The 13,503-nt window shown below is 32.8% G+C and overlaps 1 protein-coding gene across 3 annotated transcripts in view; it reads left to right on the top strand.

Moving 5' to 3' along the window:
* The window catches only part of LOC114332841 (scavenger receptor class B member 1-like), a 143,600-nt gene extending 139,464 nt beyond the window's left edge, over window positions 1-4,136 (top strand). For all 3 annotated transcript variants that reach the window (XM_050650472.1, XM_050650470.1, XM_050650471.1), the window contains one exon: window positions 828-4,136. In XM_050650472.1, coding sequence (XP_050506429.1) covers window positions 828-1,025 — 198 coding nt within the window. In that variant the 3' untranslated portion in view covers window positions 1,026-4,136. The remainder of the gene's footprint in view (window positions 1-827) is intronic.
* The last annotated feature ends 9,367 nt before the right edge of the window (window positions 4,137-13,503 follow it).

The raw sequence follows: 13,503 nt of genomic DNA on the forward strand, positions 1-13,503 counted from the left end.
CCGATTTGACTTTCGAATATTATGTCAAAATAATTTTATTTCATCGAATTGTCGCGTTAATTTCATTAAAACAGGAACACAATAAGATATATTTGAAATAAATTAGTAAATTATATCTAAATATTAGTTTATTGCATGTATTATAATTACTTTAAGGCCATATTAACATATCTAAATTAACACGCGTGCGGAAAAGTAAAAACCGCGTGCGGAAAAGTAACACGCGTGCGGAAAAGTAACACGCGTGCGGAAAAGTGAAACTTTCTAAACTAAAATACGTGCACGAAAGTAGACATTTTTGCACGCTCGTAGAAAAAATAGTTATTTATGAAACAGTTCGTGAGGTATGCTTTTTGCGAACGCACGCGATTTTTAGACCACGAGCGACAACGGAGCGAGTGCTATACATCGCCTAAGTTCGCAAAAAGTACTTCACGCACAGTTTCATACAATATTTTATCTACGATAAACAAATAAAAAAACTGTAACTCTTCATCACTGAAATTCATTTCTATTCTACAATTTTTAGAACTTTGACATTTAAAAATCCTAACTACTTTCAAACCACAAAACTGTCAAACATTTTGTTGTAAGTCATTGCTCATGTAAGGTAAAGGTAAAGGTAAGAATATTTGATTATACGAAAGTGTGCCAAAAAACCCATTGAAAGTGTGCGAAAAAGTAAATCCCATTTAAAATACATTGTTACTTCACGCACACTTTAAACCCTTCACGCACTGCTATCTATAATGACAGTTTTCACAAACTAAAACCTTATACATAATATGACATAGAGTAGATAAACTACATTTATTACTTCTTTACAGGTGCTAGATGACAAAAGCATCCCGCAAGATATAGTAGATATAATATATCTAGCATCATTCACCGTGCCGTCCATTAAACTTGCTCTACAGTATGGCTCCCTACTTACAGCCATCATCACCATGATTTTGCTCATTCTCATGCTAAGAAGAAAGAGCTCGTCAAAAGTCCTTCCTGCCAAACTGCTTAGAAGCAATTAAAAATTACTATGAAGCGAGCTAAATATTTTCATTTCTTTCGCCAAATTTTGTTCAGTATTTGAACATAAATATTATTGAGAAAGATATAACAGTCTGGGGAACTAATTAAAAAAAAATTTTGAGAAAACATGAGATGGTGGAGAATGTTTCGATGAATGGAATCATGATAACGTTAATTTATATTTTAGCTTATAAAATAAATAATTGTTCTTGAATTCATTTATTTAACACTTATTGTTTAAATTATGTCAAATTTATATATTGCAGCCTTTCTAGTACCATTTTGAACTAACTATCTAGATTTCTTTCACCAGCTATATCTAATATAGAGGTTAAAAATTATGGAATAAATTCATTTTGTCGAGAACGGGCCACTTTGGAGAAAAATCTCGAGACAGGTTGATTTTAATTTTTAAATTATGACTTTTTGACAAATATGCCATATTAGTGACGTTATTCATTTGGGCGTGAGAACGTAACCAATGATTTTTTAATGGGAATAGGGGTCGTGCAGTAGCTCATTTGAATCGGTATTTAAGTTTCTATTAAGTAATATAAACATTAAAAGGAAACAGTAGCGATCAACAGGTAGCGAAATCGCGTTCCAAGATTGCGGCTGTAATTTTAAATATTTTTTCGAGATATTTGGCACACATATTCGTAATATAATAAAGAATGGCGGTACAGAGCCCGATTTGAAAAATATATTAATATGTGAAAATTACTCTGTAATTAAATACAATATTAAAAAAACGAGCCTCTACCGCCATTAAGAAGAACAAAAAAATACACTTTCTTCAAATAAACTTTTTTATCCGATGCCTAGATTTTGTGTCATTTTGGAACTACTAATGAAATAAAAAAATTTAGTAGTTCCAAAATGACACAAAATCTAGGCATACGATAAAAAAGTTTATTTGAAGAAAGTGTATTTTTTGTTCTTCTTAATGGCGGTACCGGCTCGTTTTTTTAATATTGTATTTAATTACGGAGTCACATCCACATATTAATATATTTTTCAAATTGGGCTCTGTACCGCCATTCTTTATTATATTACGAATAAGTATGCCAAATATCTCGAAAAAATATTCAAAATTACAGCCGCAATCTTGGAACGCGTTTTTGCTACCTATTGATCGCTACTGTTTCCTATTAACATCATTATTTATACAGCGCGTATTTTTGAATTAAATTAATTCACGCAAGAAGAAGGACGTAATGTAATTTATTTAACTCAAAATACATTTTACTGCTGTCAGAAAATAAAAAATTTGTTTATTTAATAAATAAACATTGATTTTCGTTTGAATTAATGCCAAACAGCCAACCACATGCCTCGTTGACAGTTTGAACGTTTAATTTAAGCGAGAAACAATGTTTATTTGTGAAATAAACATTTGTTTCTATTTTCTGAGAGCAGTAAAGTGGATTTTGAGATAAATAAATTACATAGGGGAAAGGCGGGCAAAACGGGGTAGCTGCCTAAAACGGGGTACCCCCTTTTTTTCAATATCACTCGCTCGATATCTACGACGTTAATGAAATTATATTATAGACGCCTGTTTACGCCTTCTGTCATATAGCAGATATAATTAACTGTTAGTCGATTGTTGTAAACAGTACATGTGCGTTTTTAGTTAACCAAGTTATAATAACGGCCGAAAAATAATCCATCGTTATTATTACTAAAACAATTTATTATTTAATATTATTACTTCTAATTAACAGTGAATGTGTTCTAGAGTATTCGTTTGTCATTATGTTAAAAAATAAAAACTTGTAATAATTTAAACAGGTCCGAATCTCAAAATCTGCTCTTTGGGCAAAACGGGGTACCAATAGGTAGGGTAAAATGGGGTACTCTTTTTACCATACCTATTGGCAGTCTTTACCCTTTTTACCATACCAAGTAAGATAGCCGATGATCAAACCAAATCACAGACGAGTAAGAAATCGCAATTGAATAAAACTAAAAAAGTAGAGTCAGATTCAGAAGGCGAAGAGAGTGACTGACTGGTTCTGCGGAAACTTTTATTTAAGTTCCACAGAAGGATGGATAAGCTGATCCAGTTGCCTTAAATGGGCTAAAAATTAATGTGCAGGTGTAGAAGATGAGGATGACGAAGCAGTACTTGTATGCGAATTTTGTCAATAACTTTTTCTTGGTTTTAATTTGGTACCCCATTTTACCCTATATGACGGGCATAATGGGGTACTTTACATTATTTTTTGTTTTTTTATATGATAAGAAAATATTTTACTTTTTTTAACTTTAAGTTATATTAATCAATAGTTACTACTATAACAATGGTATTTGGCTTATTTCCAGACCTTAAAAGTTACAGATGTGTTTTAAATCCTAATTTAAACCTTAAGTACCCCATTTTGCCCGGGTTTCCCCTACATTCTTTTTTTTGCGTCAGTTAGTTGAATTAAAAAAAATTGGCCACTCTGTATAAATAATGATGTTAATCTTTATTTTACTGCTATATAATCGAACAAACCTTTCAAATGAGCTACGATACGACCTCTATTCCCATTAAAAAAAATCGTGAATTACACTATCACGCCCAAATGGATGACGTCAGTATTATGGCATATATGTCAAAAAATTATAATTTAAAAATAAAAATCGACCTGTCTGGGGATTTCAAGTCGCCTATTCTCGAAAAAATGAATTTATTCCATAATTTTAAACCTCTCCGTATTTATTGTCCAATTATAATTAGCAAAACAGGTGATTTTCCATAAACTCTCTTAAAACTGTCAATACAGTTTATAAACTATAAGAAATTATCTTTTAGTTTTACTAACGTCATAACACAAGGATATAAAAATAATTAAAAAATGTCGAAATAATAAAAACGATCGGTATTCCGCGTACAAAATACAAAAATACCAAAATTCCAATCAAAACCTTGGTGTTAGCAAATAAGAAAATAGAATTTCAAAGTTCAAAATCGGTATACGTTAATAAAATGTATTTTCTCGCCTTTCAATAATATTCGTTAATAAAAATTGTTAATTTGATTAAAAAAATTGTTTAAATAATTATTATACAGCATTTATATGAGAATATTTGTATTTTGAACATTAAAGGGTACAAGTATGGTAAGTTTTTCTAATAAAAAGTCTACAACAGGAAAAAATATGTAGTTTTATTTTTTTATAAATCAATTAATTTATTATAACGAGAATAAAGCATTTTTGATATATTTAATAATGCATTAGTTAGGCGGCTCTGCTCGAGTTCCTTTGGATTAAAAAAAAATAGGGCACTCGTGGGAGTGCCGACAGAAGTGAAAACTTCTTACGAAGCAAGCCCCTTCGGGTACACACTCTATCCCTCCTCCAACCATTATACCTTCGGTCGAACTTTTACGCAATTTAACCTAGCGTATATAAATTAATAATATCTGCCGTGTCGATAACGATCGAGTTCATTGCTTTTCCCCATCCAAAGAGAAGTGATATAGCTACATTATATACGCATTGGGTGCATCCTACACTATTTATATTATACATACACATAATACATAAACGTACAGAATTTATTTCGGCGAAGCGACGACGGTCACGAATTTAATGCTTTTTCCCCATCCAGAAAGTGCACAAAATCGCTACAGAAGATTTCATTTCAAAAATACTTTAAACACTAATCAGTTATAATGATTGGAGTATGCACTTGCTTCGCAACCTCCTTCGGGTACACACTATATCCCTCCTCCAACCATTATAACTTCGTGCGAACTTATACATATGCAATTCAACCTATAGTATATAAATTACTAATATCTCGCCGTAGCGATGACGGTTGCGAATTTAATGTTTTGCTCAATCCAAATAGAAATTCTATACCTATATTATACACGTGTTGGGTGCGTCCTATACTATTTATATATACATACTCCTAATACGTAGAAAATTTCAAACCAATAAGCCTGTTGCCACATCCGTACAGAATGCTTACCAAAATAATTACTAATATACGAAATGAGTAAAAATAAATTTCGACCAAGAGTCAGTAATCTGTTGACCGAGATACAACAGTACCAAGCGGCGCCGCTAGGAGAACACTCCAACAATGCGTCTCAGATTACTTTAACGAAACGTGGTCATTTTGTACTCTAAACCGAGTAAGGTATGAAAAGGAAAAGAAAATATTTTCTTTTCTTTTTTAATTACTAATAGGCTATCAAATAAATTCGATAGTTACCAGCCTGTTGACATAGTACCATAGAACAAATACAGACAATAACGGCACTTATCTAAAAGTGCAAAGAATACAATGAACCTCTTCATTTGGCATTTGTGGATTGCAATAAGGCTTTCGATTACATAGAACTCTGGGCCGTAATAGAAGGAATGAATAAGGCAAAGATTGATTCTAGATATAGAATACTCCTAAAATACATATACGACAATGCAGCTATGCAAATAAATGTATCAGAAGGTCTAACAACAAGCAAAATAAAAACGAAGAGTGTTAGACAGAGGACAAAAACAAGTAAAACAAAAGTGATGACAAATCAATATATCACAATCGACTTGGAAGTGATATCGAAAGTGTCGAAAAGTATATATACCTAGGTCACACGATCAAACTAGGCAAACAGCATCAAACGGCAGAAATAACTAGAAGAATCCGAATGACTAAGGCAGCAGTAGCAAGACTCAGTGATATGTTGAAGAACAAAAAGATACCAATAATTCTAAAGAAAAGGGTATTCAACAGTTGTATTCTACCAATTATTAGGTACCTATAGAATGGAGACGATGACACTTGCAAAGGTATCAGCCAATAGATTGAGAACGACACAGAGGGCGATCTCTGAGAGGTATATCTGAGGGAACATATACAAAATGAGGACGTGCGAAGCAGGACGAAAGTGGAATATGTAATTGGAAGAATTGAAATGCAAATGAAACGGACCTGGGTAGGACACGTGGCACGACAAAACATCGAAATGTGGACGAGAAACATTGTACGTTGGAGACCACGCGAGCACAGTCGTAGTAGAGGAAGACCACAAAAACGACGGCTAGACGACCTCAAAGCAAAAATGGGGAGAAACTGGCATCAAATACCACAAAACAGAGAAGATTGGAGAAGTCATGTGGAGGCCTTTGTCCAGGAGTGGATGCCAAACAGGCTGAAGAAGAAGATAATATATGTTCATACAAAATCCATTTCGACTAAACGATGACGGTCGCGAAATCAATTCTTTATCCCCATCCAAAAATAGGTGCTATACCAATATTATAAACGCGTTGCGTGCCTTCTACTCTATTTATATATACATACACATAATAATATACATATACGTACAAAATTTATTTCGTCGAAGCGATGACGGTCGCAATGACGATTGCGAATTCAATGCTTTTTGCCCATCTAAAAAGTGCAGCACGTCCTTAAAGAAGTTTTCACTTCAATAATATTACTATTATTATACGTACATTATAATAATATACGTAAAAAAATTATTTCGTCGAAGTGATGACGGTCGCGATGACAGTCGCGAAGTCAATCCTTTCTCCCATCCTCAAATAGATTTTACATTTACTTTAAATTTAAATACTTCTACACAATTTATATATACATACCTACACATAATAAATATACGTACAAAATTTATTTCGCCGAAGAGATGACGGTCGCGATGACGGTCGCCAAAAAAATCTTCTTTCTCCATCCAAAAATAGGTTTTACAATTATTTTAAATTTAAATACTTCTATACAATTTATATATACATACACATAATATCTTCTTCTTTAAGTACCGTGCCCAAATTTTTGCCGAATAACAATTTGCCGATATCGTTCTCGATCTTGTGCGGCATGTAACAATTGATCTGCTGATAAGCCAGTCCATTGACGAAGGTTTCGGAGCCATGAATATTTCTTTCGACCAATTCCTCTTTTTCCGTCGATCTTTACATTGAGTATTAACTGCAGCATCCTGTATCTGCTACCTCTCATTATATGCCCCAGATATTCAAGTTTTCTCTTTTTTATCATCTTCATTAAGTCACCTTCGCCTTGACCTACTCTGTTTAAGACTTCTCTGTTTGAAATGCGTTGAACCCAAGATATTCTGAGCATTCTACGATACGACCACAGAAGGCTTCTAATTTGTTCATCATGTTAACCTTCATGATCCAGGTTTCACATCCATATAGTAATACAGGATACACATAACATTTTAGGAACTTGATTCTTAGTTGTAAATTCAGCTGAGAGTTGCTCAGAATAGATCTAAGTTTCATAAATGCTCCTCTTGCAATTTCTATACGAGTTTTAATTTCTTCATCCGGATTTAGTGTCTCGTTTATCCAACATCCTAGGTATTTAAAATGGTTAACTTTTGTTATTGATTCATCACTGACAATTAGTTGCATAGGGCCGACGTCTTGTTTACTAACCACAAGTAACTTTGTCTTTGTTGCATTTATGTTAAGTCCGTTATTGGAGCATTCTCTAGTGACTCGATCAATAAGGAATTGAAGATCTTCGATATTTTCAGCCATGATCGCGGTGTCGTCTGCGTATCTGATATTGTTAATAGTTTCTCCCCCGATTCGAACTCCACATTGTCCTTCCAAGGCTTCATTAAAAATTATTTCTGAGTATACGTTAAACAAAGTTGGAGATAACACACAACCCTGTCTGACACCTCTTTGAATGCAAATTTTGTCTGTTTCTTTGCCGTCTACCAGAATAGAAGCTTCTTGATTCCAATATAGATGTTGTAAAAGTCTCAGATCTTTATCATCTATTCCAATTATTTCTAGATATTCAAACAACCTATCATGTTGAACTCTATCAAACGCCTTCTCAAAATCTATAAAGCAGACGTAAATTGGTTTCTGTACTTCCCATGATCGTTGAACTAATGTTAACATTGAGAACAAAGCTTCCCTTGTTCCCAATCCTTCTCTGAAACCGAATTGTTTGTTTCCCATTGTCTCTTCACATTTCTGCTTGATTCTATTAAGAATTATCTTAATAAGTAGCTTGAGAGAGTGGCTCATGAGACTAATTAGTCTAAAGTCTTTAGATGATGATGTATTAGGTTTTTTTGGGAGTGGAATAAATGTAGACTCCAACCATATCTGTGGCATCATTCCAGTCTCGTATATATGGTTATAAATGTTTGTTAATTGTGAGACATTATCGTCATCCAGAAGTTTGAGCCAGTCTGATGGTATTTGGTCAGGGCCTGGAGATTTCCCATTTTTGCTCTGTTTGATGGCTTTCTCTACTTCCGCTTTTAAAATACTAGGACCAGTATTCGTATACTTTGTGGTGTTAAGTGGTGGCCTCGTATCCAGGAAGAGCTCTTTTATATAGTTAGTCCATTCTTCCTTTTTTTCATCCAAGTCGAGAATTATGTTACCTTTGGCGTTTCTCATAAAGTGAGGAGTTCTTTTTCTCTGAGTGTAGGTAATTTCTTTAAGCTTTTTATGTATATTAAACTCGTCATGTTTTCTTTGTAGTTCTTCCATTTCACGACATCTTTGTTCCATCCAGTCCTCTTTTGCTCGCTTAACCTCGTATCTGATTTGTCGATATATCTCTCTATACCGAATCTCGTCTTTGTTTTTCCAATTTCTTCTTTGTTGAATAAGGTCTAGTATTTTATCGGTCATCCAATCCTTTTTCTTTATTAGGTCTTTTTCTGGTTTCAAAACTTCGTTTGCTATGGTGACCATGGCGGAATTCATGATATCTAGTACAAAATAAGACACATAATATACATACGTACAAAATTTATTTCGCCGAAGAAATGCAGGTCGCCAAATAAATCCTTTTTCCCCATATTAATATAGGTTTTACATTTATTTTAAATTTAAATACTTCTATACAATTTATATATACAAACAGATAATATATGTATAAATACGTACTAAATTTATTTCGCCGAAGAGATGACGGTCGCCAAATAAATTCTTTTCCCCATGCAAAAATAGGTTTTACATTTATTTTAAATTTAAATACTTCTATACAAATTATATATACATACACATAATGTATATACGTTCAACATTTATTTAGCCGAAGAGATGACGGTAGTGATGATGGTGGCGAAATAAATCCTTTTTCCCCATCTTAAAATATGTTTTACATTTATTTTAAATTTAAATACCTCTACACAATTTATATATACATACACATAATATACAGCATAAGCGATGACGGTCACAATGACGGTCACGATGACGGTCGCGACGAGGTCGCGATAACCGTCGCGACGACGGTGGCGATAACGGTCGCGAATTCAATGCTTTTTCCCCTATCCAAAAAGCGCACAACGTCCCAAAAGAAGTTTTCACTTCGAAAATAACGAAAATTGCTCTATGCAATTTGCATACATATGTATATTACTAATACATGCAATCTTAAGATTCGATTCCAGCAATAAAATAGCTCGTAAATACCTGTTCCCAAAAAGCCCTTTTTTCGATAATGTTCCCAGACTATAACCAAACATTGAACAAACGTTGCGTAGCCAATGAACAAGAGGGCCAATCCAAATTTTGAGCAGTGTCAAAATGATAAAGTAATTATCCCCAGCTGTAACTAAAATCGAAATGAATAAGAATCGCTAGTGATTGCGACTGTCATGGCGTAGTTGCTTTTAAATTTCGACGTCAAAATAAAATAGAATCAGGGCCCACATCACCATCTTTGTAGATATATCTTACAACTATGTTGTATAAGTAGCAAACACCAAGACCAAGAAGATCCATTAAGCTTCTAGAAGTTCATTTACAACAACTTTAAAATCAGAAATTAATGAGGGTGAAGAGGAAAAGAAAAAAGAATTATTGAAATCCCACAGTCATAGGAAAAAAAAGAAACGTGTAAGAGATGAAAATAGATTGTAACGAAATAAACGAATAAAAAAGAGAATGGCAAGCCAAGAGATATAGAACCAAGAAAAAAAAATATTCAGAACTGGCACGTCACGATGAAGGTCAGACAAGCTTAAAAAGATGGGGCTATACAGAATACGACAAGTGTGACTGCGGTGTAGTGCAAAATCCCAAACATTGATTGGTTTGCAAGAACTTGATCCAGTGGTAAACTCGTTTGGCCTAATGGAAGCTAATGATAGGCTCATCGAAGTGGCAAAATATTAGCACTAAAGAATTTTAAAGAAGTGATCCGGACACTAAAAGTAAGTAAGTACTGATTTAATTAGATATTTATTGCTCCACTGCAGCCTTAGAAATAATACTAGACTTTCTCCCACTACATACAGGGTTATCAACTTCTGTGACAAAGTCCAATATATCTGTTATTATACAGTATATGAAAAAAAGTTGTTAATAAAAGTTGTAGACACTTTTAAGGTGCACATTTTAAAATTAGTGAGAAATATACAGGGTCCTTCATAACACGATGCCAAACCAAAGTTTTGTTTTTTTAAATGGAACATCCTATATTTTATTCGAAATCTAGTTTCTCTACATTTTTCTGATTATATAGATATAACACTTGTCTACGGTTATACTGAGTGTTTCAAAGTTACGAGCACTTTTATTAAAAAATCATACTGTTTTGATCGCCCTGTATGTTTCTAACGGTGTAATATAAACTTATTTTTTTAATGCTTTTGACTGTCAATATTAAAGTAGTTTTGCAACAACGTACAATTTTTTTATAACTACACAAATTGTATACGGGGTAAGTCAAAATGTAAATACAAGATTTTCTTTATAATTTTAAATGGAACACCCTGTATTTTATATTAATATAGAAAAGTTCTATCACTTTACTTACATATCTTTTAAATATTCCCTATACCTTAAGTTATTAGTTTTCGAGATATTTTAGTTTTATTGTTGATAACATGTTTTACTTAGTTATTAATAACAATACTTTAATTTATTAAAATTTATTAAAAAAACTAAATTAAATAAAAAAAATATTCAACGTACTTCTTATGTTATAAAAGCTGTTCAAAATGACCTCCCATAACGTCTACACATGCCTGGACACGAGTTTCCAAAGATCTACTGATGTTTGTAAGCATTAAATGCATTAAAAATAAAAACAAATTTTGTTGTGTGACACTTTGAAAGGCGTTTCGAATCCTTATTTTCATAACGTCAACTATTGTTGGCGGTGTCCTATACACTACGTCTTTAATATAACCCCAAAAAAAGAAGTCAACTTCGTTTAATTCTGGTTATCTGGGTGGCCAGTGAACTGGCCCATCTCTTCCTATCCATCTTTCAGGAAATAGTTCATCGAGTTCACCGTTGACAAGTGCGTTGTGGTGAGCAGGGGCTCTGTCGTGAAGGTACCACATATGTTGGCGGATGTCTAATGGTACATTTTCAAGTAGAATAGGTAAATGATTCACTAGAAAATTTCAATAAACCTCACCATTTACCGATTCCTCAAAGAAAAAAGGACCTATAACGTAATTGCCTATGATTCCACCCCAAACATGTAAGAACCATCTCGTTTGACTATGTGTCTGAGCACAGTACGGATTGGTTGTGGAATAATAATGAAAATTGTGTGTGTTTACACTACCATTTTTGTGGAATGTTGCCTCGTCTCCAAAAAAAAAAAGAACAAACTCAAAAAAATCTCTCTGTATAACTATTTGTTGTTGTGACCATTGACAAAATTGTACTCTTCGTTCGGAATCATCCCCAACAAGTTCCTGATGTAATTGTATATAATGGGTGCATGTTGTTTTTCTTGAGTATGTTTTGGATAGATCCATAACTTATATCTTGCTCTCTTGTAATATTTTGAATACTTGTATGAGGATTTTCTCTAACAGGCAGTAAAACATTTAATTCATTTTCATCCGTAATAATGATCTTTGTTTTTTCTTTTGCTTCATAAACAGATTCAGTAGGTACTATTAAACCTGTCTAATAAGCTGTCAAATGCTCTCTTATTTTGTTGTTGGCGCTATGGACACCGTTCCTTATAAATTCTTGTGGCAACTAATGAGTTTTTGAAAAACTCTCCTAAAATCCATATCATGTCTGTCATTTCTTCACGACTAAAATTCATTGTTAGGTAACAATTATAACAATATGGCAAACAACTATAATCAATAACAAAAATAAAAATGTACACATAATTAAAATCTTACATCTGACAGTTCTTGTGTCAATTATTTCAAAGCCACCTTAAACAAGAACTTGCAGCAATTTATAGTTCCCATTTCTTCGCGGAAAATTAATATTATTTTGTTAGTAAATATAAAATTGTCGTTATTGTATAGAATTTACCATAAACTTGGAGAAAAAATGAAATGCAGTCTAATTTTAATTATCATTAACAAACTCATTGGAGTTTTCTAATATTAAGGGTAGGTAATTAATTTACTGTAGTAAACGTATCTATGAGTTATCAACAATTAAACTAAAATATCTCGAAAAATAATAACTTTAGGTATAGGGAATATTTAAAACATATGAAAGTATAATGAAAAAACTTCTCGATGGTAATATAAAATACAGGGTGGTCCATTTAAAAATATGAAGAAAATCTTTTATTTGCATTTTGACTTACCCTGTATACAATTTGTGTAGTAATAAAAAAATTGTACGTTTTTGCAAAACTACTTTAATATTGACAGTCAACAGCAGTACAAAATAAGTTTATATTACACTGTTAGAATCATACAGGGCAATCAAATCAGTATGACTTTTTGATAAATGTGCTCATAACTTTGAAACACTCAGTATAACCCTAGACAAGTGTTATATGTTTTTATCAGAAAAATGTAGAGAAATCAGATTTTGAATAAAATACAGGGTGTTCTATTTAAAAAAACATAACTTTGGTTTGGCACCGTGTTATGGAGGACCCTGTATATTTCTCACTAATTTTAAAATGTGTACATTAAAGGTGTCTATAACTTTTATAAACAACTTCTTTTCATGTATTTTATAATAACAGATATGTTGGACTTTGTCACAGAAGTTGATCACCCTGTATACTTGTATGAATAATTTATCTAGAAACTGTCTTGAGACATATAGGATTACCGTCTATAATCTGGCAATCACGATATCGACGTGGCACACCCTCCAAATTATTTCTTGAGATACTGATCACGGTGTGGTGAATGGTTAATTTTAATCATAATTTATGTTTTTGATAGTGCTGAAAACGAAAATGAGGTTTATTTTGGATTTTATGTGAGGGAACATTGTCAAAATCGCAATTTTGCGATAATAATAAAAAAAATAAAATCGCGTTTTTTACTTTTAACTCGCTACGACTGTGTTATGTTCTAATATTTTTTGAAGTTATACTTCTTTACGCGCCATATGAGGGTGAATTTTAATAGGATTAAAACCTTTGATCCCGGCGCAGTCGCATTACAACTTTGTTCTGATTGGATGTTCAATTGACATGACAAAAATTATCCAATATGGCAGCTGTGGCACAGCTGTGGGACTGTGGTTTGGTTATGTATGGTTGTTGCGTTTT

This window comes from Diabrotica virgifera, chromosome 5 (genome assembly GCF_917563875.1).
Source record: "Diabrotica virgifera virgifera chromosome 5, PGI_DIABVI_V3a".
Taxonomy (NCBI): Eukaryota; Metazoa; Arthropoda; class Insecta; order Coleoptera; family Chrysomelidae; genus Diabrotica; species Diabrotica virgifera.